Source organism: Staurois parvus, unplaced genomic scaffold, assembly GCF_062004578.1.
Source record: "Staurois parvus isolate SC_StPar_1 unplaced genomic scaffold, SC_StPar_1.0 ptg000011l, whole genome shotgun sequence".
Lineage (NCBI taxonomy): Eukaryota > Metazoa > Chordata > Amphibia > Anura > Ranidae > Staurois > Staurois parvus.
In genome coordinates, this window is record NW_028317807.1 from 36,122,908 (window position 1) to 36,145,200 (window position 22,293).

At 42.7% G+C, this 22,293-nt stretch overlaps 1 protein-coding gene across 2 annotated transcripts in view; it reads right to left on the reverse strand.

The window, feature by feature from the left end:
* Positions 1–656: 656 nt before the first annotated feature.
* LRRFIP1 (LRR binding FLII interacting protein 1) overlaps positions 657–22,293 on the reverse strand; it is a 185,363-nt gene continuing 163,726 nt past the window's right edge. Inside the window, exons 22-26 of one of the 2 annotated variants that reach the window (XM_089672419.1) lie at positions 19,019–19,068; positions 11,624–11,723; positions 7,014–7,090; positions 6,462–6,566; positions 657–2,028 (exon numbers count right to left, since the gene is read on the reverse strand). In XM_089672419.1, the coding sequence (XP_089528545.1) occupies positions 1,918–2,028; positions 6,462–6,566; positions 7,014–7,090; positions 11,624–11,723; positions 19,019–19,068 (443 nt within the window). In that variant the 3' untranslated portion in view covers positions 657–1,917. Of the gene's footprint in view, positions 2,029–6,461; positions 6,567–7,013; positions 7,094–11,623; positions 11,724–19,018; positions 19,069–22,293 lie in introns of both variants that reach the window. The other variant, XM_089672418.1, reaches the window with a different exon arrangement.

The window sequence follows — 22,293 nt, forward strand, 5'->3', positions numbered from 1 at the left end:
TACAGGAGAAAGTAATCACTAATCTTTCATGCATCTCTTCATGATGTATTCCTTTAAAAAACAAAAAAACAGAAGGATATGGGGGATAAAATAGAACTCAAGTCAGAACCATCTGTTACATCAACCCTTATTTTGTCAATTCATGTAATGATACAGCTGCTCAATATATTGATGGTATGGATGAATATACTGTATCTTTCTTTTCCTTAGCTGTGGCTAATGGTCATTTAGAATGAAATATCTTTGGCACAATCAGATATATGACTGGTTGCTTATTATTAAATGCATGATTAACATAAAACTCTAAGGTTGGCCATAGACAGAATTGTTGGCCGATAAACGAAAAATGAGTCGTTGCCGCCACCATTGTCTATGAAAAACGGGCATTTTTCGTGGATTTTCCAGCATGACCAATAAAAAGAAGCGAGAAGATACACAAAAAAACGGCAGACGGCATTGCCCCACTAACGGTGTGAATATCGGCCGATTTTTTTGTGCGGGCGAAAATTCGGCCGATAAATGACCCGGCTATGGTCTACATAAGAAAACTTTTTAACTCCACTTACCTTGTTAGTCTATTACTGCGTCATGATCAACAGACATGCACTTAGACAATTACCAGATCCAAGTTTCTTAAATAAGAATAGATGCATATCTAAATTTTGAGTTAACTCTTTATTATTCTTTGAAGCATTTATCTTTATTAACCCTGAAAGAGAAAACTCCAGCGACTGAAGTGGTGATAGAGCTTTAGCTTCATGCTTGTTCATCAAGAGTCCAGCACAAGTCAGATAAGGCCACTTTCCCCAAAAAAGAATGGCAATGGAAAAGCACACACATTCTGTGACTTAAGTCTGTGTTGCAATGGCTTGTGTCTCCAAAAATTAACCACACACATGCGCACATACACACATTCATTAATCTTTGGGTGATTTTTGCATCTGCAAATTTCCTCCTGTGAACCGCATTGCTTCCTCCCACAATAATAAATAGGAACATTCCAAGTGTCTTAAAAAAGTCCAAGAGTGACAAGAACTTTTCATAAGTCATATACAGCATCTGTTTTTGTCAGTAGCACACTCCACAATGGAAAACCAGCACTCTGTTCCTGGGCTCACCACTGTCCTCATAAGGGCCTGCTTACAGTGAGGCACATTTGATGCTCCTGTACAGCACAGAAATTCTGTAGCTGAACTCTTTAGAATGATGACGAATTGAAGCAGCAGGTAGCCATGCAGGATGACACAGCCAATATGCCAACAGGTAGCATAACTCTGCTGTGCATTTGTTTCCCAATACCTTACACCTTTTCATTTTGTGCTTATTTTCACAGCAAAGGTACAAAAACATTAGTATATTGTCAAAATGTACAGTGCCTTAGATATTGCCTCTCTGCTGCAGTACTGTTTTTTTTAACCTGTAAGGTTATGATGTTTTTGCAATAGCTTTATTTGTGACTGTCAAATTCTAGGAGTTAGAGAATAAAGGAGACTGCATGTTTAAGCGTGTAAAAACTTGGAAAATCTGTCTTGTTTTCATCCCAATTCCATCATGATTGTTTACCAGGATGGTCCTTGTTCCGTGTTTATGGCAAGGCTCTGCTTCTCTGTCATTCAAGATAAACCACACTGTGATGCTGGAGTCACCTGCTTCGGCAGGCTTGTGCTTCCCCTGACATTTGGTGCCACAGGGGAAACATTGTCAAGAATGTTTATTTAAATGGAAGTTGCATTGCTATTGCCACAGGCAGTGAATGGATTTAATAAATAATGTATTGGCAATAGATGCCTCTGGTTCTGTCTCATGGCTCCATCATACTGCTGGTTTTCATCATTTTGACAGAAGCAGAAGACTGGGAAAATGGCACTTCAAGTGCTCTTTAGCTATATTCACATGTTCCAACCACCGCAAAAGAAGTCACTGCTGGGATAAGATGGCGCTTCGATTGGCTTTCATCTTCTCCAACCTCTTTACCAAATGGCTATTGCCTACTTCAAGCTCTTCAATCTTATCTAAGGCTGTACGGAGCTGTGTATAAGAAAGAAAGATGAAAACAATCCATTAAATAAAAAAAAAAAATATTGTATACTGATCTGTTACCCTCATAAAACTCCCTCTACAAAAGCTTAGAGGAAAAAAAGCCAAATTGGGAAAATGTAACTGCACTTCTGTAAGAAATCACATTTAAGTTTCACCAGATACATATAAGAAAAAAAATATATATATTCAAGACAGTCTTCAAAACTGAAGCTGTCCATGTTGAATTTTTTAGAAGTTGTTAAAATGAACCTCTCACAATGCTACACAAATCAGGACTAGGATACAAAAATCCAGTTTCCACTTATCAGGTGTTATTTTTTTCTCCTTAAGAACACTTTTAAATGCAAATGCTCCATCATCAATCATAGGGTTCATTGTAACCTACAACAATCAAATCTAATCATTTACTGAAAACAAGTCTTTAAGACATGATCCTTTTGACATTTGTAGGCTGCTTAAGGTACAGCTATTTAACTAGTGGACTTCAAGAAAACAACTACTGACCACTTATCTTCCAGCTGCAACAAAGCAGAACTCCGTTCAATAAACATTTTTCACTATGCGATGGGGCTTTGCCCCCATCTATGGATCAGCTGCTTGTTTTTTCTATGGGTGAGCACAAAATTCACACTGACCTGACCCTGCCAATCCTCCAAAAAACAACGCTCCCCCACGGTGGACTGTTCCTGGCTGTGGAGAGTGCGGATGTCAGGACAGTCCATTTACAAAACCGCTGGACCGAGGGAGGGCAGGAGCCGAAGGGCCCAGGCTTGTGCGGGGAAGATTGGCGGGTCAGGTGAGTATATCACCGTTGTTCTCTCCTCTAGAGCAAAACGAGCAGTTAATCCATGCAGTGCAGGCAAAAAAAAAACTTTAATACTACTGAGTGAGACAGGTGTCAGATTTGTTTCCTGAGTCTCCAGATATAAACAAGAATCCTGTATGTTATGGAGTATCTATAACCAAGAACCCAAAATACTGCAGCTCACCAGTCCTCAGATATGATGGCTGTACTATTTTTTTTTTTTTTTCAGACTTTTTTTTTTTTTTATTTTTACCTGGTGATCCTGCCAGTAGCACATTTCCTATCTTAGGATGACCAGGTTCACTCACTACACTATTTATGGAGGAGAAGCATTGTCACCTAGGACAGGATGGGTGTTAGGACTACAGAGCACTTCTGTCATTTCCATACCATATAAGGAGAAGGGTTCTGTATGGTATATTTTACAAACCAAAAGGGAGCAAATTAGATAAGTTGTTAGGGTTTAATATACAGGATTTTACCCAATGCTAGTTCTATATTGCTGCATAGGTAACATGGCCAAAAAATCCATGTCCATTTTTTCACCTTGCTGTTCTAGAGATGAAATCAAATCCCAAGACACATTAACAGTTTGGGGAAAATACTGTACTTCCAAATGCCACAAGAGCAGTCAAAGCAGTTCCCTGACTACAACACTTCCATATTACGTTATTTATTTTTTTCTATTTTTTTTTAAGCTTCAACAATTTCATCTTTTGAACCAAGATCCTATGTCCTTTTTGACTTAAGCCATTATTTTGCTTTTTATTTTTTTTGGAAAAATGTTTATTTTCTTTTTTCAGAACCCAAAACTCTACTGCAGTGGTTCTCAACCTTTCTAATGCCGCGACCCCTTAATACAGTTCCTCATGTTGTGGTGACCCCCAACCATAAAATTATTTTCATTGCTACTTCATAACTGTAATTTTGCAGTGGGAGGAGTAGTGCCATGTCATTGGTGTCAGTGGAAGGAGTAGTGCCCCATCACTGATGTCAGTGGGATGAATAGTGCCCCATTGTTGGTATCAGTGGGAGGAATAGTGCCCCGTCACTGATGTCAGTGGGATGAATAGTGCCCCATTGTTGGTATCAGTGGGGGGAATAGTGCCCCATCGTTGGTGTCAGTGGGAGGAGTAGTGCCCCATCGTTGGTGTCAGTGGGAGGAGTAGTGCCCCATCATTGGTGTCAGTGGGAGGAGTAGTGCCCCATCATTGGTGTCAGTGGGGGGAGTAGTGCCCCATCATTGGTGTCAGTGGGGGGAGTAGTGCTCCATCACTGGTGTCAGTGGGGGGAGTAGTGCCCCATCACTGGTGTCAGTGGGAGGAGTAGTGCTCCATCACTGGTGTCAGTGGGAGGAATAGTGCCACATCATTGGTGTCAGTGGGAGGAATAGTGCCCCATCATTGGTGTCAGTGGGGGGAGTAGTGCCCCATCATTGGTGTCAGTGGGGGGAGTAGTGCCCCATCATTGGTGTCAGTGGGGGGAGTAGTGCCCCATCATTGGTGTCAGTGGGGGGAGTAGTGCCCCATCATTGGTGTCAGTGGGAGGAATAGTGCCCCATCACTGGTGTCAGTGGGGGGAGTAGTGCCCCATCACTGGTGTCAGTGGGGGGAGTAGTGCCCCATCACTGGTGTCAGTGGGGGGAGTAGTGCCCCATCATTGGTGTCAGTGGGAGGAATAGTGCCCCATCATTGGTGTCAGTGGGAGGAATAGTGCCCCATCATTGGTGTCAGTGTGGTGGAGGGGAGAATAGTGCCCCATCATTGGGGTCGGGGGGGGGGGAAATAGTGTCCCATCGTTGGTGTCAGTGGGGGGAGGAATAGTGCCCCATCATTGGTGTCAGTGGGAGGAATAGTGCCCCATCATTGATGTCAGTGTGGTGGAGGGGAGAATAGTGCCCCATCATTGGGGTCGGGGGGGGGGGGGAAATAGTGCCCCATCGTTGATGTCAGTGTGGTGGAGGGGAGAATAGTGCCCCATCATTGGGGTCGGGGGGGGGGGGGAAATAGTGCCCCATCGTTGGTGTCAGTGGGGGGAGGAATAGTGCCCCATCATTGGTGTCAGTGGGAGGAATAGTGCCCCATCATTGATGTCAGTGTGGTGGAGGGGAGAATAGTGCCCCATCATTGGGGTCGGGGGGGGGGGAAATAGTGCCCCATCGTTGGTGTCAGTGGGGGGAGGAATACTGCCCCATCGTTGGTGTCAGTGGGGGGAGGAATACTGCCCCATCGTTGGTGTCAGTGGGGGGAGGAATACTGCCCCATCGTTGGTGTCAGTGGGGGGAGGAATACTGCCCCATCGTTGGTGTCAGTGGGGGGAGGAATACTGCCCCATCGTTGGTGTCAGTGGGGGGAGGAATACTGCCCCATCGTTGGTGTCAGTGGGGGGAGGAATACTGCCCCATCGTTGGTGTCAGTGGGGGGAGGAATACTGCCCCATCGTTGGTGTCAGTGGGGGGAGGAATACTGCCCCATCGTTGGTGTCAGTGGGGGGAGGAATACTGCCCCATCGTTGGTGTCAGTGGGGGGAGGAATACTGCCCCATCGTTGGTGTCAGTGGGGGGAGGAATACTGCCCCATCGTTGGTGTCAGTGGGGGGAGGAATACTGCCCCATCGTTGGTGTCAGTGGGGGGAGGAATACTGCCCCATCGTTGGTGTCAGTGGGGGGAGGAATACTGCCCCATCGTTGGTGTCAGTGGGGGGAGGAATACTGCCCCATCGTTGGTGTCAGTGGGGGGAGGAATACTGCCCCATCGTTGGTGTCAGTGGGGGGAGGAATACTGCCCCATCGTTGGTGTCAGTGGGGGGAGGAATACTGCCCCATCGTTGGTGTCAGTGGGGGGGAGGAATAGTGCCACATCGTTGGTGTCAGTGGGGGGGAGGAATAGTGCCACATCGTTGGTGTCAGTGGGGGGAGGAATAGTGCCACATCGTTGGTGTCAGTGGGGGGAGGAATAGTGCCCCATCGTTGGTGTCAGTGGGGGGAGGAGTAGTGCCCCATCGTTGGTGTCAGTGGGGGGAGGAATAGTGCCCCATCGTTGGTATTAGTGACACAAATGATGGGGCACTATTCCTCCCACTGACACCAATGATACTTACCTTGCTGACCCCTGCTCCAGCCTGGGCTCGCTCTCTCACTTACCTGTCAGCTGTCTTCCTTCTCTGGCCGCTCTCCTCTTCACTCGCTCCCTCGGTCTTCTTTGATGTCCGCGCGCTGCCGCTTGGCTCCTCCTCTCCAAGCTCCACCTCCTCGCCGGTGATTGGCCACCTGTGTGCCTCTCCTGAGCTACAGTTCCGGTGGCCAATCAGCGGCGAGGAGGCGGAGCTGCTGAGCGATCTTGGAGGTGTGGCCGGGTGACAGCAGCGTTTCATCCCGCCCACACATCGCCGGAGACTGCAGCGGTGTCTCGGTTCCTAAGACCATCGGAAATATGTGTTTTCCGATGGTCTTAGGCGACCCCTGGGAAATGGTCGTTCGACCCCCAAAGGGGTCGCGACCCCCAGGTTGAGAACCGCTGCTCTACTGTATGGCTTTCAGCTAAACATAATCGTATATACATTTTCAAGCATTCAAAAAGGAAGTAACTATAAAAACACTTAAAACATCAATATTTACCTCCCTCTGTAATCTTCGTTTCTCAGCTTTTAATTCATCTTCTGTTTTTTCAGCATTTTCTGCAGACGTTTTGAATCGTGACAACTGACTCTCTAGCCGAATAATCTGACAAATAAATTGGTAGAAGCTTAGATATCAGGCATTACCTTACCCCTGATTCATCAATTACGGCATTTCATAAGTAAAGTGCAATCCATTAGGTACAAAATGTGCTCAAAAGGACACGAAGCCTACTATTAAGTAACTGTTAAAGACTGCTGATAATGCCAATAATCTATCATGGTCCCTGTTCCTGTACAATAGCTCATTGAAGGTCTTTGATAGGATGGAAGAAGCACAGGATTCAAGAAGCGTAAGTTGCAAGGGAGTGCAATCTGGGCTCAAAATGTTTCAGAATCATAACACAGCATTTTCTGCCAGAACACCACCAGGATATTACATCTATACAAAATTCAAATACTGGCAATTTGAAAATTTTTAATACCCAGGATGTGTACTTCTTTCTTAAAAAAGACACAAAAAAAACAAAAAAACAAAAAAAAAAAAACTTACATTCTGTTCTAAGGCAGTTATTTCTTGTGTGGATTTGGTGAGTTTAAATTTGAGGTCACTGATTTGTCTGTTAGAATCTTCTGAAAAATAAGAAATATAAATATAAGCAATATAAGCTAGTTCAGTTCAGTGTATAATGGCACACAGGAAATCATTGAAGAAAGAAAACACCCAAAACCCCACAACCGCCGACTATAATACAGTATGTTGTACAACTTATTAGAGTGTCAATGTATGTTGAAATGACTATCCAGCATTTTAGGTAATGATTTGTGACCTTTAGCATACAGAGAGGTGTTAAAAGAAAGCTATAAAAGGTATTTCCAACAAGAGACAAAATTTTTATATACCTGTATAGCCAGGCTTAATATTGCCCCTCTACGGAAAGGTTTATTATCTCATAAATTGGAACTTTACAAAATTCTCAGGTCCTTTTAGAAAAAATAGAAGTAGGGAGAAATGTTCTTAAAAGTGACAAGAAAGCAATAAAAACCTGACAATTACCTGAAGTTAGCAGCAAATAACCTGTGGTCTAAGAACACCTGTGTCTTGTACTGTACGATTAAAGTGATATTAAAGTCTTGTTTTAAAACAGAAAACAAAACAGTGGTTTTGCACAGAGCAGCCCTGATCCTCCTCTTCTCAGGTCCCCTGATGGAACTCCAGGCCCTTCCCTCCAGCTGCTTGCTCTGGGGCACCCAAGCAGGCATGCTCTCGAGCCGCAGCTCTGCATGTCCATTCACACAGAGAGCCGTGGCTCGGCCCCGCCCCCTACCGGCTCACTGACTGTAATTGACAGCAGCAGGAGCCAATGGCTCCCACTTGCTGCCTCAGCCAATCAGGAGTTAGAGTCCCTGGAGAGCCAAGGCTCTTGTGGACATCGCTGGAACGAGAAAATTCACCCTACAGGTAAAGCCAGATAAGGGTATACCACTCAGGATAATCTAAAGGGGGGAAAAAAAAAAAAAAAAGGTACACATTTCTTCACAGGCAAAACTTTAATCATCTGGCGAGCCTAAACAGATGATCAAGGCCACATGACTCCCTTCCTGGCTTGTCCTTGGCATTATATTGTGCTGTGTGTGGAAGACTCCAAGCCAGCACCTTATTCTAGCATATGGAGGTTGAGGGCTGGAGCAGTACTTTTTTTTTTCCTTACTATAAAAACTGTAAAGAAATATTCCTGATAGATTCAAACAGTGCCATCTGAAAATCTGAAAGAACGGGTTTGCGATCCCAAGAATATACAAGAGAGGGAAACATGTTAGCTAAACAAAGGCCTTAACAGAACAGTCAAAGCCGAGATTTATTCTTTAATGGTACTGAAGGCCAAATGTTGATAGATACCAAACTGGAGGAAGGACAACTGGTGGTGAATTTTATAGGATGAAGTTCTTTGCCCCAGACAAAGAAGACCTTCCAGGCGACATGGTGGTTCATGAGAAGTTGACTTTTCTAGGGATCACTGAATCAGAAAGGGCCCTGCCCCTCAGGACCATGGCTTCAAGAGCCATTCTGTCAAAGCCAGCGACAATAGCTGCAAGTGACACTGGCCCTTGAGACAGGAGGTCTAGATGATCCCAAGGGTCCAAAGAGCATCTGCCAGGACCTTGGTATTGATAAAATAGAACAAGTCCAGAGCTAGGCAGCAAAAGTGGTGCATGGTCTGAGAAAAAAACAAAAAACCTCAGGACAGACATGCACAGCCTCAATGAAAGAAGAGAAAAACTGGATGTTTTGTACTCCCATAAAATCCCTTTCTCTGAATTCCTTGAGGGACACAACCTCTCCATAATTCTTGTCCAGACATGGTTTTATACCACCACCTACAGGAGTAGGACACTAGGCAGGAAAAGCTCAGCACCTCCTATGGGCAGTCCTCTCTAGGGATAAAACCCCCTTTCTGCCATAGGCAATCCAGTTTGCAACAAAGTAGTGTCAGAAATATAACCTCAATTAGAGGGGTGAGTGCTGTGTCTGTCAAGGAACTCCGAGAAAGGGATTTTATGGTAACAAAAAATGTAATTTTCTCTTGTATTCCTTGATGGACACAGCCTCTCCATATTTCTTTATCAGACAAGAAAGTCCCAAAGCAGTGCCCTATAGGAGGGGTGGGCCAAGAACCAAGGAATTCAAACAGGCAAAATCTGCCAAGACTCAGAACAAACCCAGAAAAGTCCCAGGCAAAAAACTTTAAACAGCAGCCTGCAAAATGTTGCGGATAAAACTAGCATCTGCAAATGCCAAAACAGCAACCTTGAAAAATTTTGTAAAGGTGTGTACAGACGACCAAGTTGCCGCCTTGCTGGGAATTTAACATAAAGAAAAAAAATTAAGCATCCCTGATCAACTAATGTAATACTCTAGCTTTCAAATGCTGAATTGGTCCTTTATTGGCCAACTTATGTATGTAATGAAAACGTGTAAGAAAAAGCAGCTCCAAAATCGCAACTGTGCTAAAAATCACTTTGAAACCACAATGGTAGTCAAACAAAACCGCATGCCTGATCACAATAGAAAACACAGGGATTTCAGAATGCATGTGTGTGTGAACCAGGGCTAAATGTTGACAATTTGCTTGAAGTCAGATAGCTTGCAATTTTAACAGAGTGCCATTGCTTTCCAGAAGAGAGCTGAAAAAGATGCACGGTTTCAAATATTTAGGAAATCATTAGCACACAATACTTAGCTCATGTTTAGTAAAGGAGCTACATGACATAGCGGAAGAGCATTCCAAAACAAACATTCCCCATTCTTTTTCTCAGAGGCCATTCAATACGGGGAGCACTCTTCTTATGAAGGGGAAAAAAAAGCAACTTCCAAGTATTAGTGCATCTATACACATTAACTGAATTGAAAGCAATTAAAGTGTTACTAAACCCACAACAGTAAAATCAGTCTGTATATGCAGTAAAGCATGCTTGTTATACTCACTGTGGAATCTAAGGGGTTAATCCTCTGCATTGTGTAAAAAGGCTGTTTGATCTTTTCTTCTCTGTCCCTCCTCTCGTTGAAATGACCACCTGATACAGATGGAACCCGTGGTCACATGCACATGCTCAGTTTGGTGTGTATTGCTAGAGTTTTTTTTTTTCTTGGGTGAGTGCATGTGATCAGCACAGGGCCAATCATCACTGTCCAGACAGGGGGTCAGAGGTTTCGCATCTTCCTAGAGCAGAAAGAAGAAAACTACTCCTACAAGCTTTAACCGGTGCTCTGCTGCAGTCACAAGACTGCTCTAACTGCTGATGAGAAAAGGTATTTAGCAGTTTATATTTACTAAAATAATTGCATTTCCCTGTGTGTACTGTGGGAGACCAGGTATAGTGAATACAGGGTCCTGGGTTTAGTATCACTTTAATGTGTACAGATGCATTACCGGATTGGAGCAGAACTACATAATACAGAGATGGGTACTGTACCTTGACATAGTCCTGCAGCTTCCACATGTAATTGCAAATGTATGCTACAAACAGCTCTGTGTTTAAAAGTATGTGTGAATGTCATACTCTATTAGGGCTCATTCATACATGCATTTATGCATCTATTTTAAAGCCTCATAAGTTCTTCAAAGCCTGCCATAAATATTACATGGGCACCACACAGTGCAGTACAAGCGAGTGGAACCATAGTGTTGCACTGCACTGTGTTAAAAATCAAGTAGCATGTCATTTTCATGAGGCACGGACGCTCATCAGCCACCTCCAATAATTTCTAAGGTAAAGTGCTATAACTGAGCTTTAATTGCACCTCTATAGCATTTATAGTTAGTGAAAAATGTATAAAGTGTTATTGGTGCTGGGAAAGAGACAGCAGAGGTTCATGTATCCCAGAATGCATTGGGAAAAAGAGAACTAGGACAGAGCAGCTCCAGTCACTTCCTGTTTATACAGAGCAGCCATATGGTAACACTATTTGCTTCTGTGTGCGGACAAAAGCATCAAGCCAGCTAGCAATACTGACAGTGATGAGCAGGAGCAGAGACACTGAGCACTATTGCCAGCGGCAAAGCTTCTTGAGTCGGCAAAGTTAAGCTGGACCAAGCCAAGTTACAAAGAAATCAAAGTACAGAAATCCATCTTTCAGAGAAATCACAAAAATGCCTGCTATCACATCATGACCTAACCATGCCTCAAATCAGATCGTTTCCTTTACATCACTTACCCAATAACCATTTCATGGGCATTTACTAAGCATTCTTAATGCTTTTTCAGCACTTCGAAAAACACAAGAAAAAAAATTGCGGCAAAAACATGTCAAATGCTATTGGAGCAATAATGGCCATTGCTTCCTCCATAAATCAATACTTGAAGGATCCCATGGGTATTTTTAGTTCCATGTACTTGGCAAGTTTACAGGAGTTAAACATTTTTTCTGCCAAAACATCACTGCTTCTGGGAGCACTGGCAGTGTGTATTTTTTCTGCCTCAAAACTCCGCTAAATGCCTTTGTGTGCACAAACACATAGGCTAACATGTGGGGATGTTCAGAGGCAGCGTAAAAAAAAAAAAAAAAAAAAAACAGACCTAGGAGCAGCAGAAAAATGTTGTGTGCATGAGGTTTTAAATGACTTCAGAATATTAAATCATACATAGGTATAACTCGCTCACTTTGCACATCAGTGCCATTCTCCATATCGTCCCCATCTGGGTTTTCAGGACTTCTATTTCTGAAGTTTCGCTCTTCTAATTGGCTTTTCAGTCTTTTAATCTGGGGTGAAAGAATTTCCAAATGTCGACAATGAGCTCAGCATTTGCCATAATAAAGTCAAAAGGAACATATAGTAATTAACTAAAACACGGAAAACATATGATGCATTTAGGGCAATTTACTTTCTTCAAATATTTGCAAAAAGTGACAATTTGACAACAAAAGATAATGGCCTAAATGTAGACCTCAGCTTCCTAAATCACTATTCAACTTTTTTTTCTTTTGACTACTCTAACCTGCAACTCCCTTTCCAAATCCATAGCCCTCTCCTTGCCGTATCTCACCAACTATCCAAGTCTAATTACCATTGCTGCTTAGGTTTTTTTTTTTTTTTTGTAAGATTGTCTTTTTAACAGCTTCCCCGCCGCCCTATAGTAGAACTACTGCTACAGGGTGGCAGGGCTGTGAAAAATCACGTATATACATGTGATCTGCATTTTCAGGTAGGGGGCACGCACCTCCCTACCCGTGCCGCCATTGGCGGCTACAGATAATCACCAGGTCCCGGTCGGAGATTACCCGGCGATCACGGAGTAACACTGACAGGGGAGAGACCTAAGTGTAAGCAACACAGGTCTCTATCCTGCCAGCAACAACATGCATGCTTCTCTGCAGAACAGAGAAATACACAGCAACAGGTGTACCTAGTAAAACACACATAGCACATGTTAACCGTTTGCTCACCCCAGATGTTAACATCTTCCTGCCCAGTGTCATTAGTACAGTGTCAATGCTTTTTATTAGCACTGATCACTGTATTAGTTTCATTGGGATGTCAGTGGCAGTTAGTCAGTTCCAACCCAGTGTCAGAATGTCCACTGCAGTCCCGCTATAAGTCACTGATTGCCATTACTAGTATAAAAAAAAATTAAAATTAACCCCTTTACGCCGGCTGCACACAAATGTGCGGCCTCCCGGCATCTGGGCCTAGACGCCGAGCGACCGCACATTTGGGTTCATGTAACAAAAAACATATGTGCTGAGAGCACACGTGTGGTACTCACGGAAAGGTCCTGGTCTGCTCTTTCGATTGGGACCTTTCCCGATCATGTGACCGCCGTGATGACGCATCACGGCGGTCACTTGATCCCTAAACCACGCCCCTCCTCCCGGCGCGTGAAACTCTTAAAAGGGACGGGAGGCGCGGGCGGGAAAGGGTTAAATTGCAGTATATATATCGCCATTTGTAGACACTATAACGGTCACTTAAACCAACTAATTTACATGTATTGGGATTTTTTTTTTTTTTTTTTAGCAAAAAATGTAGCAGAATACATTTTGGCCTAAATTTGATATTTAAAATTTTTTTTACTGGATATGTTTTATAACAAAGTCAAAAATATATATTTTTTTTTTTTCAACATTGTCAGTCTTTTTTTGTTTATAGCGCAAAAAATAAAAAGCGCAGAGTTGATCAAATACCACTGAAAGAAAGCTCTATTTGTGGGAAAAAAGGACATACATTTCACGTACAGCCTTGCATGACCAATCAATTTTCAGTTAAAGTAACGCAGTGCCGTATCACAAAAAATTTCCTGGTCAGGAAGGGAGAAAATCCTCTGGAGAGCAAGTGGCTAATATTCTCCTAAAAATCTTAGAACATTAGAACTTAAAAACTTAGAACATATAAAACTTTGTGCATTAGAACTGCTTGAACCTTAGGGGGCAAAAAGGAAAAAAAAAAGAGAAAGAGAGCCCATCCTGAAAGTTTGTCCTGAAAATTTTAAAATGTTCCTTTGTGCAACCCCAATCTCAAAAAGGTTGGGATGCTGTGTAACATCTACATCACGGGTGTCAAACTGGCGGCACTCCAGCTGTTACAAAGTCCCATGAGGCATTGCAACATTGACAGTTACAAGCATGACTCCAAAAGGCAGAGGTATGATGGAACTTATAGTTTTGCAGCAGCTGGAGGGCCACCTGTTTGACACCCCTGATCTACATAAAAAAAAAAACATTCAATGATTCTCATAAACCCATATTTTATTCACAATAGAAAACATATCAACTAAGACCCAATTGTTTTTTGGGATAGAGTAGAGAAAGATTAGAACACCTATCAATTTTTATTGCTGGCTGTGGTCCCATTAGGTTCACCCTATTTGTCATGTTTACCATAGGGTTATTATTATACAGGATTTATATAGCGCCAACAGTTTGCTCAATGCTTTAAAAAAATGAAGGCAGACATTACAGTTCCAATACAATTTGGTACAAGAGGAAACAGAGGGCCCTGCTAATCAGAGCTTACAATCTAAGGGTTGTTCCCAGAACAGGAATAAAGGGAAAATATTCAAAAGGGGCACTAGTTCTGGTGACCCCAGTGACAACCAGAGATTCCCTACCATTTCCTGTTTTGGCTATTAGACAGGAAGTGAAGGGAAATCCCCCCAATGGGACTTGAAAAAAGGTAATTTTGAAATTGATGGCAGGAACACATCTCAAAAGATTTGGGACAGGGCCATTTTATCCCCTATTTCTTCAACACTGTAAATTGGAGACAGAGGAGACCAGCTGCTGGAGTTTTGGGAGAGGAATGCTACCCTATTTTTGCCTGATATAGGATTCTAGCTGCTCAACAGTCTTAGGTTTTTTGTCATACTTTTCAAAATGCACCAAATATTTTTAAATGGTGAAAGGTCTGGACAGCAGACTATTCTACTACAAAGCCATGTTGTCGTCAGATGCAGTATGCGTTTTAGCATTTCCCTGCTGAAATTTTCAAGGCCTTCCCTGAAAAAGCAAGATATATCTTTCAGTGCTGATAGTGCCTTCCCAGATGTGTAAGCTGCCCATATCAACTGCACCCCCATACCATCAGAGTTGTAAGCTTTTGAACTAAGCGCTGATAACAAGCTGAAACATCCCCCTCCTCTTTAGTCTGGAGGATACAGCACCCATGGTTGCCAAGAATGTCAAATTTTGATTGGTCTGACCACAGAACAGTTTTCCACTTTGTAACAGAGCATTTTAAATGAGATTTTAGCCAAGAGAAGACTGCAGCGTTTTTGGATCATGTTCAGATAAGGCTTTTTCTATTCGTGATAGAACTTTAAAGAATATGCAAGCCCAACATTTCATATTCCTGATATGTGCCTGCTTTACCATGCACTTATAGAAAACATATCCCATTCTCTTTGTATTGCTTCTTTTGTGTGAAATCCATGCCATGTGATCACTTATAAAAAAAAAGTGTTTGTTAAAGGGGTGGAGGGGGTTATTTAGAATGAGATATATATATACATATATATATATATATATATATATATATATATATATACACACATACAGTATCTGTATGCTAAAGTGTCAATATTTTCTGTGGCCACCATTATTTTCCAGCACTGCCTTAACCCTCTTGGGCATGGAGTTCACCAGACCTTCTGGAAGTATTCCTGAGCCCATGCAGTGACATCTTTCCACTTGGCCTTGCCCCTTGCACAGAGCTTTCTCTAGATTCTCTGAATATTTTGATGATTTTATGTAGTGATATATGTAAAGTCTTATTTTACGTTGAACATTATTCTGAAATTGCTTGACAGCTATTCAGATTGGTGAACGTTTGCCGATACAGTGGAACCTCAACCTACGAGCGAACTAACGTGCGAGTTTTCCGAGATATGAGCAGTCGCTCGGACGATTTTTTGCTTCAGCACGCGAGCAGAATTTTAAGATACGAGCTCGAGGCGCACGCAGCTCTAAGTGTATATTTTCGAGGCGCGCGCAGCTCAGAGGGTACGAGTCACAGCATCCCATCTCCGGGCCTCTCTCTCTGTCTCACTGTCTACACGTGATTGAAATCCCAACTTCTAACTTTGTTGTAACCATGGCACCAAAGAAAGCAAGTGGTAGTGCGAGTACCGAGAAGAGGAGGATGATGTCCCTCGAAATAAAGCTTGAAATCATCAAGAAGCATGAGCAAGGCATGCGAGTAAAGGAACTGGCCAAGCACTACGACCGTACAACGTCAACGATCTGCACCATCTTAAAGCAGAAGGAGTCCCTAAAGAAAATTAAGCCAGCCAAAGGAATCAAGATTATTTCAAAGCGCCGTACAGATGTGCATGAGAAGATGGAGAATCTGCTGTTGGTGTGGCTGACGGAAAAACAACTTGCCGGAGATACCGTCACCGAGGGAATAATCTGCGAGAAGGCGCGCAGTATTTTTTCAGATTTACAACAGCAAACCCCAGGCACTTCAACGGAGGAGGAATCCTTTAAAGCCAGTCGGGGCTGGTTTGATAATTTTAAGAAAAGGACGGGGATTCACTCCGTTGTTAGGCATGGTGAGGCAGCAAGTGCTGATGTAAAGGCAGCAGAGGAGTTCGTGAAAACTTTCGCAGAATTCGTTGAGGAAGAAGGATACATCCCCCAGCAAATCTTCAACTGTGACGAGACAGGGCTGTTCTGGAAGAAGATGCCGAGGAGAACATACATCACCGAAGAGGAGAAGAGGATGCCAGGACACAAACCTATGAAGGATAGGTTGACCCTCGCTCTGTGTGCCAATGCGAGTGGCGACTGCAAAATAAAGCCGCTACTCGTATACCATTCGGAGAACCCCAGAGCCTTTAAAGCGCACAAGATAATAAAGGAGAAACTCCATGTTATGTGGAGGGCAAACCCTAAGGCGTGGGTCACCAGGCAGTTCTTTATCGACTGGGTAAACCTTGTGTTTGGTCCTTCGGTGAAGAAATATTTGAAGAACAACAACCTGCCCCTGCGAGCCCTTCTCGTCCTCGACAATGCTCCTGCACATCCACCACAGATCGAGGAAGAAATACTCGACGAGTATAATTTTGTGAAGGTTCTCTACCTTCCTCCAAACACCACCCCTATCCTCCAGCCAATGGACCAACAGGTAATATCAAATTTCAAGAAACTCTACACCAAGCACCTGTTTCGCCGTTGCTTTGAGGTGACGGAGAACACAAACCTCACCCTTCGAGAGTTTTGGAAGGAGCATTTTAACATAGCAATAGGCCTCAAAATCATCGATATTGCCTGGCAGGGGGTTACGAAAAGGACCTTAACCTCTGCTTAGAAGAAGCTGTGGCCTGAAAATGTGGCTGAAAGAGATTTTGAAGGGTTTGAGATTGAGGAAGAAGAGGAGCCAGTGGAGGAAGAGATCGTGTCCATTGGCAAGACTATAGGTCTGGAGGTGGATGAAAGAGACATCGAGGAACTCGTTGAGGAGCACTCCGAGGAACTTACGACTGACGAGTTAAAGGAGTTACAAGAGCAACGGCACACAGAAGCATTAACTGAAGCTACTTCGGAGGGAGAGGAGACAGAGCCGGAGACAATCAGTACAAAAGACCTCAAGGATATTTTGGCAATGTGGGAGAGGGTGGCAGGATTTGTTGAAAAGAACCATCCTGAAAAAATTGCAACGAGTCGTGCGACAGAGCTTTTCAATGACACGTGTCTACGTCGTTTCAGAAACATTCTCAAAGGGAGAATGAAACAGACTTCCTTAGACATGTTTGTTAAGAAAAGACCTTCAGCTCGAAGTGAGCAAAGTGTGGCAAAAAGGCCAAGAACTAGTGAAAGTGAAGAGAGAGATGAGAATTAAGCGAAAACAAAAATCATCTCCAAGGTAAGTAAATTGTATACAACCTTATTATATCTTCATATTTTCTTTCTATTTTGTTTTTATATAATATTAGTTATGTAAAAAGCTTTTTTCCTTATGAAATAACAAGAAAAATGACAAATATGAGGTGCCATTTTGAGGGTTGGAACGGATTACGGCCGTTTCCATTATTTCTTATGGGGAAAATTGATTTAACGAGCGAGCATTTTGAGTTACGAGCTCGGCCACGGAACGAATTAAACTCGTAAGTTGAGGTTCCACTGTATTTACTTCTGAGACACTGACTCTCTAAGGTGCTCTTTTTATACCCAATCACATTACTGAGCTGTTGCCAACTAACCCAATTAGTTGCAAAATGTTCTAGCTTTTCCCTGCTAGTGCCAAACGTTTTGTCGGCCCATCCCATCATTTTGAGATGTGTTGCTGCCATCAATTTTCTAATTATCTTTTTTTTTCCCCTAAACTGTACATTTCTGCACTTTAACCACTTGCCCTCCTGAGGATTTACCCCCCTTCCTCACCAGGCCATTTTTTGTGTTGTGGCGCTGCGTTACTTTAACTGACAATTGCGTGGTCATGCAACTCTGCACCCAAATGAATTTTACGTGCTTTATTTGATCGACTGCGCATTTTTTTTATTTTTTGTGCTATAAAAAAAATTGACAATTTTGAGAGAAAAAAAACAATATTTTGGACTTTTTGCCATGTAAAAATTAAACTTTCGTCATAAATTTACGCCAAAATATATTCTGCGACATGTCATTGCTAAGAAAAAAAATCCCAATACGTGTAAATTAATTGGTTTATGTGAAAGGTATGGCGTTTACAAATGGCGGTATAGATACTGGGATTTGTTTTTTAATTTATACTAGTAATGGCAGCAATCAACGACTTATAGCGGGACTGCGGCGGAAATTCTGACACTGGGGGGAACTGACTTGGTGTCACTGACATCCCCAAAGACACCAATAGAGTGATCAGTGCTATAAAAAAAAAAAAAAAAAATCACTGACTGTACTAATGGCACTGGGCAGCAAGGGGTTAACATGAAGGGCGATCAAAGGGTTAACTGTGTAGGGAGTGTTTTACTAGGGGGAAGGGGGTGTGTGCTTCAATGTATTTGCACAGCTATTCATGGAAAGTGTACCCGAGCTGACAGAGAGGAGGACTGTTAGTAAACAAAAAACAGTCCTCCCCTCCATCGTTGATTGCCGGAAATCACTGGGTGCTGGCAAGTAATTACCGGCCAGGGCCTGGTGAGCGACAGCTGCGGGTAGGACTCGCGCACGACCCTACCCGGAACTGCAGAATCGTGTGTGTGTGTGTGTGTGTGTGTGTGTGTGTGTGTATGTATATATATATATATATATATACATACACACACACACACACACACACGATTTTGCAGACCTGTGCCACCCTGTAGCAGTATTTCTGTTATAGGGCGGACGGGAAGCAGTTAAAACATTTGATAGGTTTCCTATTTTCTAGTGTAAAAAAAACATGGGTTTATGAGATTTGAAAATCATTGCATTCTGTTTTTGATGTCATTTTACACAGCATCCCAATGTTTTTGTAATTGGGGTTGTAAGTTCCAAGAGCCTTTCTACATGCAGAGTTATATCTGTTATGGTGTGAAGTATTAGGGAAAATGACACACAGTTATTTTAAGAATTGTATCTAATTTGTCTTGCGTTACCTGCTCTAGGAAGGATTCCCTCTCATCCATTAGTTTCTTCATCCTGATTTCTTCAAATAGAAAATAAAATCAGAAAAGGAAAGATAAAAATTGAGAAATTGGGGGGAGATTAGGAGGGAAATTGAATGGAAGTTTGCACAAAAATTATGCTAGTAAATAATATGAAAACTTAAGTTGACACTGACACACCAATCCCATTTATATCTTGGTAGGTTACTTCTAAATTTTGTTGAAAATCAGGCCAGACTGAAGGCAACAATACATAAAAAGCAAGCATGAGTGTATGCATGTGTGGAGTAGCTTTTTTAAAAGGTTAACCAGTCTTCAGGTATTCATAAATGTGATGGATAGCTATTATGCAGATGTTCTGGAAAACAGAAAATTGCACCACTGGGGAAAATAAAAATTTTTCACACAAAAATATATTTATTACAGGTACTTATATAGCGTCGTCAATTTACGCAGCACTTTACATATATATTGTACATTCATAAATCAGTCCCCAACCCTCAAGGGGTGTACAATCGAGTGTCCCTAACTTACATTCATATACATATACTTGGGCCAATATAGACAGGAACCAATTAACCTACCAGCATGTCTTTGGAGTGTAGGAGGAAACTGGAGTACCTGGAGAAGACCCACGCTGGCACAGGGAGAACATGCAAACTCCAGGCAGGTGGTGCCGTGGTTGGGATTGGAACTGACAACCCTAGTAATGCCAGTCGGGAGTGCCAACCATTTAGCCACTGTGCTGCCTATATATATATATATATATATATATATATATATATATATATATATATATATACATACATACATATACACATACATATACACATACATATACATATACACACAATATTGCCAAAGTCCGTAGGGTTCAATATTGTGTTGGCCCACCCTTTGCAGCTATAACAGCAACTCTTCTGGGAAGGCTGCCCACAAGGTTTAGGAGGGTGTCTATGGGAATGTTTGACCATTCTTCCAGAAGCGCATTTGTGCGGTCAGGAACTGATTTTGGGCAAGAAGGCCTGGCTCGCAGTCTGCTCCAATTCACTCCACAGGTGTTCTATCGGGTTGAGGTCAGGACTCTGTGCAGGACAGTCAAGTTCCTCCACCCCAAACTCACTCATCCATGTCTTTATGGACCTTGCTTTGTGTGGTGCGTAGTCATGTTGGAACAGGAAGGGGCCATCCCCAAACTGTTCCCACAAAGTTGGGAGCATGAAATTGTCTTGGTATGCTGACACCTTAAGAGTTCCCTTCACTGAAACTAAGGGGTCAAGCCCAACCCCTGAAAAACAACCCAACACTATAATCCCCCTCCACCAACCTATACACTTGGTATAATGCAGTCAGGCAAGTACCGCTCTCCTGGCAAATGCCAAACACAGACACGCCCATTGGATTGCCAGACATAGAAATGAGATTTATCACTGCAGAGAACAATGTCTCTGTCACTAATATGCACACCCACGGCAACTAGCTAACTGGGGAATGGTCCGTGACTTGAGGTATAGAGGGAATGAGGGGAGGGGGCTTACTTTGAGCATATAAAACTGTCTGTGATACCCTTTCAGAGCCCACACTACCTCTGGCCACTACTAGAGGGAGACTCCAATCTAGCTGGCTGGCTGACCACACACAGGCAGCTATCTTATATACAATTTTGTGCACTCTAAAGGTGGGAATACACGATTAGAAAATTGACCGGTCATCGGACGACTGAAAGGTGTTCGTTCGTTGGTCGAAATTGTGGCCCACATTAACCAATATAAAAAAATCGTTCCTCGGGCAATACGTAGTGTTGACATCTTCCGTACAAGTGGAAGTGATGCAGTGTGCGTGTGACCTTGTAGCCACGCCCTTCCGGCCAGAAAGAGCGATATACACAATTAACAGCAATGAGTATAATATAGTTTATTACATTATCTATATACATAAATAGTAATACATAAAAATATAATATGCAGAATTTTGGTTTAATTATCTCATTAGGCCTATCTACTTTTAACATTTGGATTTTTCGTTCGTGTTTACGAAGATTCCTTGGACATAAACATCTGAGTCATCTTCTGTTTCCGCTCATGCGTGATAGCGCTTGATAGCTTTTTTTCGTACGACCGTCACAGCACCGCATAGAAATATCGGTCGTTCGTATGCAAAACTACTTTTCACTGTTGTTCAACCAGATTTTTTCGTTCACAATATCGTTATCGGTTAAAACATCCTGCTCATCAATGAAGAGAAATCGTTCAATCAGTGGTTCTGTGAACATTTTTGTACGATTTTCTTATCGTATGTACGGGGCATAAGAGTTGGGGAGCAGCCTAGCAACTAGCACACCCTTCTAGGATTGCTCCAGCTATTCTACAAGCTAGAACCCTGGTGTTAATCACTCTTCCACTGTCCACACACCCCCACACCAGATACACAAAACGGTAGCTTGCCACCACCCAACAGTTTGTCCGCAGACTGGTCTGCTAGGCCACCACACACACAGATCTCTGTCTGGCAGATCTACAACTTAATCTGTATGCAATCTGCCAACACACAGTACTATTGCATACAGGTTGGCAATGAACTTAGACCGAGCACATAGACACTACAATACAACAATCTCTCCAGGAATATGAGCCCTATTTAGTACACAGAAGACACTTATTATCTTTATGATTTAATATCCCAAAAGTGGGCAGTGCAAAAAATATGTACAAGAAAAAAGGAATTACAAAAAATACAAGAAAGAAAAAAAGACACACAATTGGCTATTCACTGTAAAATATAAAAGGGATAAAAACGGAAATAAAACTTTTACCAAAATGTATCTTGCAAGTGGAGCAAGTTGAAAACGTCTGCGATTCGCCAAAACGGAACCTGCTCCGTACAAATCAAGCCGTCCATATCTCAGGGTCCTCAATTTATTGACATATGGATGTGGGTTGCACTTTAGCCCTTGGCCAATCAACCCTGGGGGATATTCCTGAACCAGCCTACAGGACCGTTCTGTGTTCTGAAGTGCGCAGAGCTGAATGTGCCAGGAACGGTTTGGATCACTGCCCAGGGATCGGATTTCTGACACCAGCGAGTCAGTCCATTTGCGACAATACCAATCAGTGTTCAGCTGTCGAATTAGGCGCCATATAACCGTTTTGTGTTTTTCTCTGGGATTCTACAGATACAGTTTTACATGTACATGTAGCCTAAAATGTGTACAATCAGAAGGAATTATTTTCATCTCTCTGCAATATTTTAGCTTTTATGAGAGATAA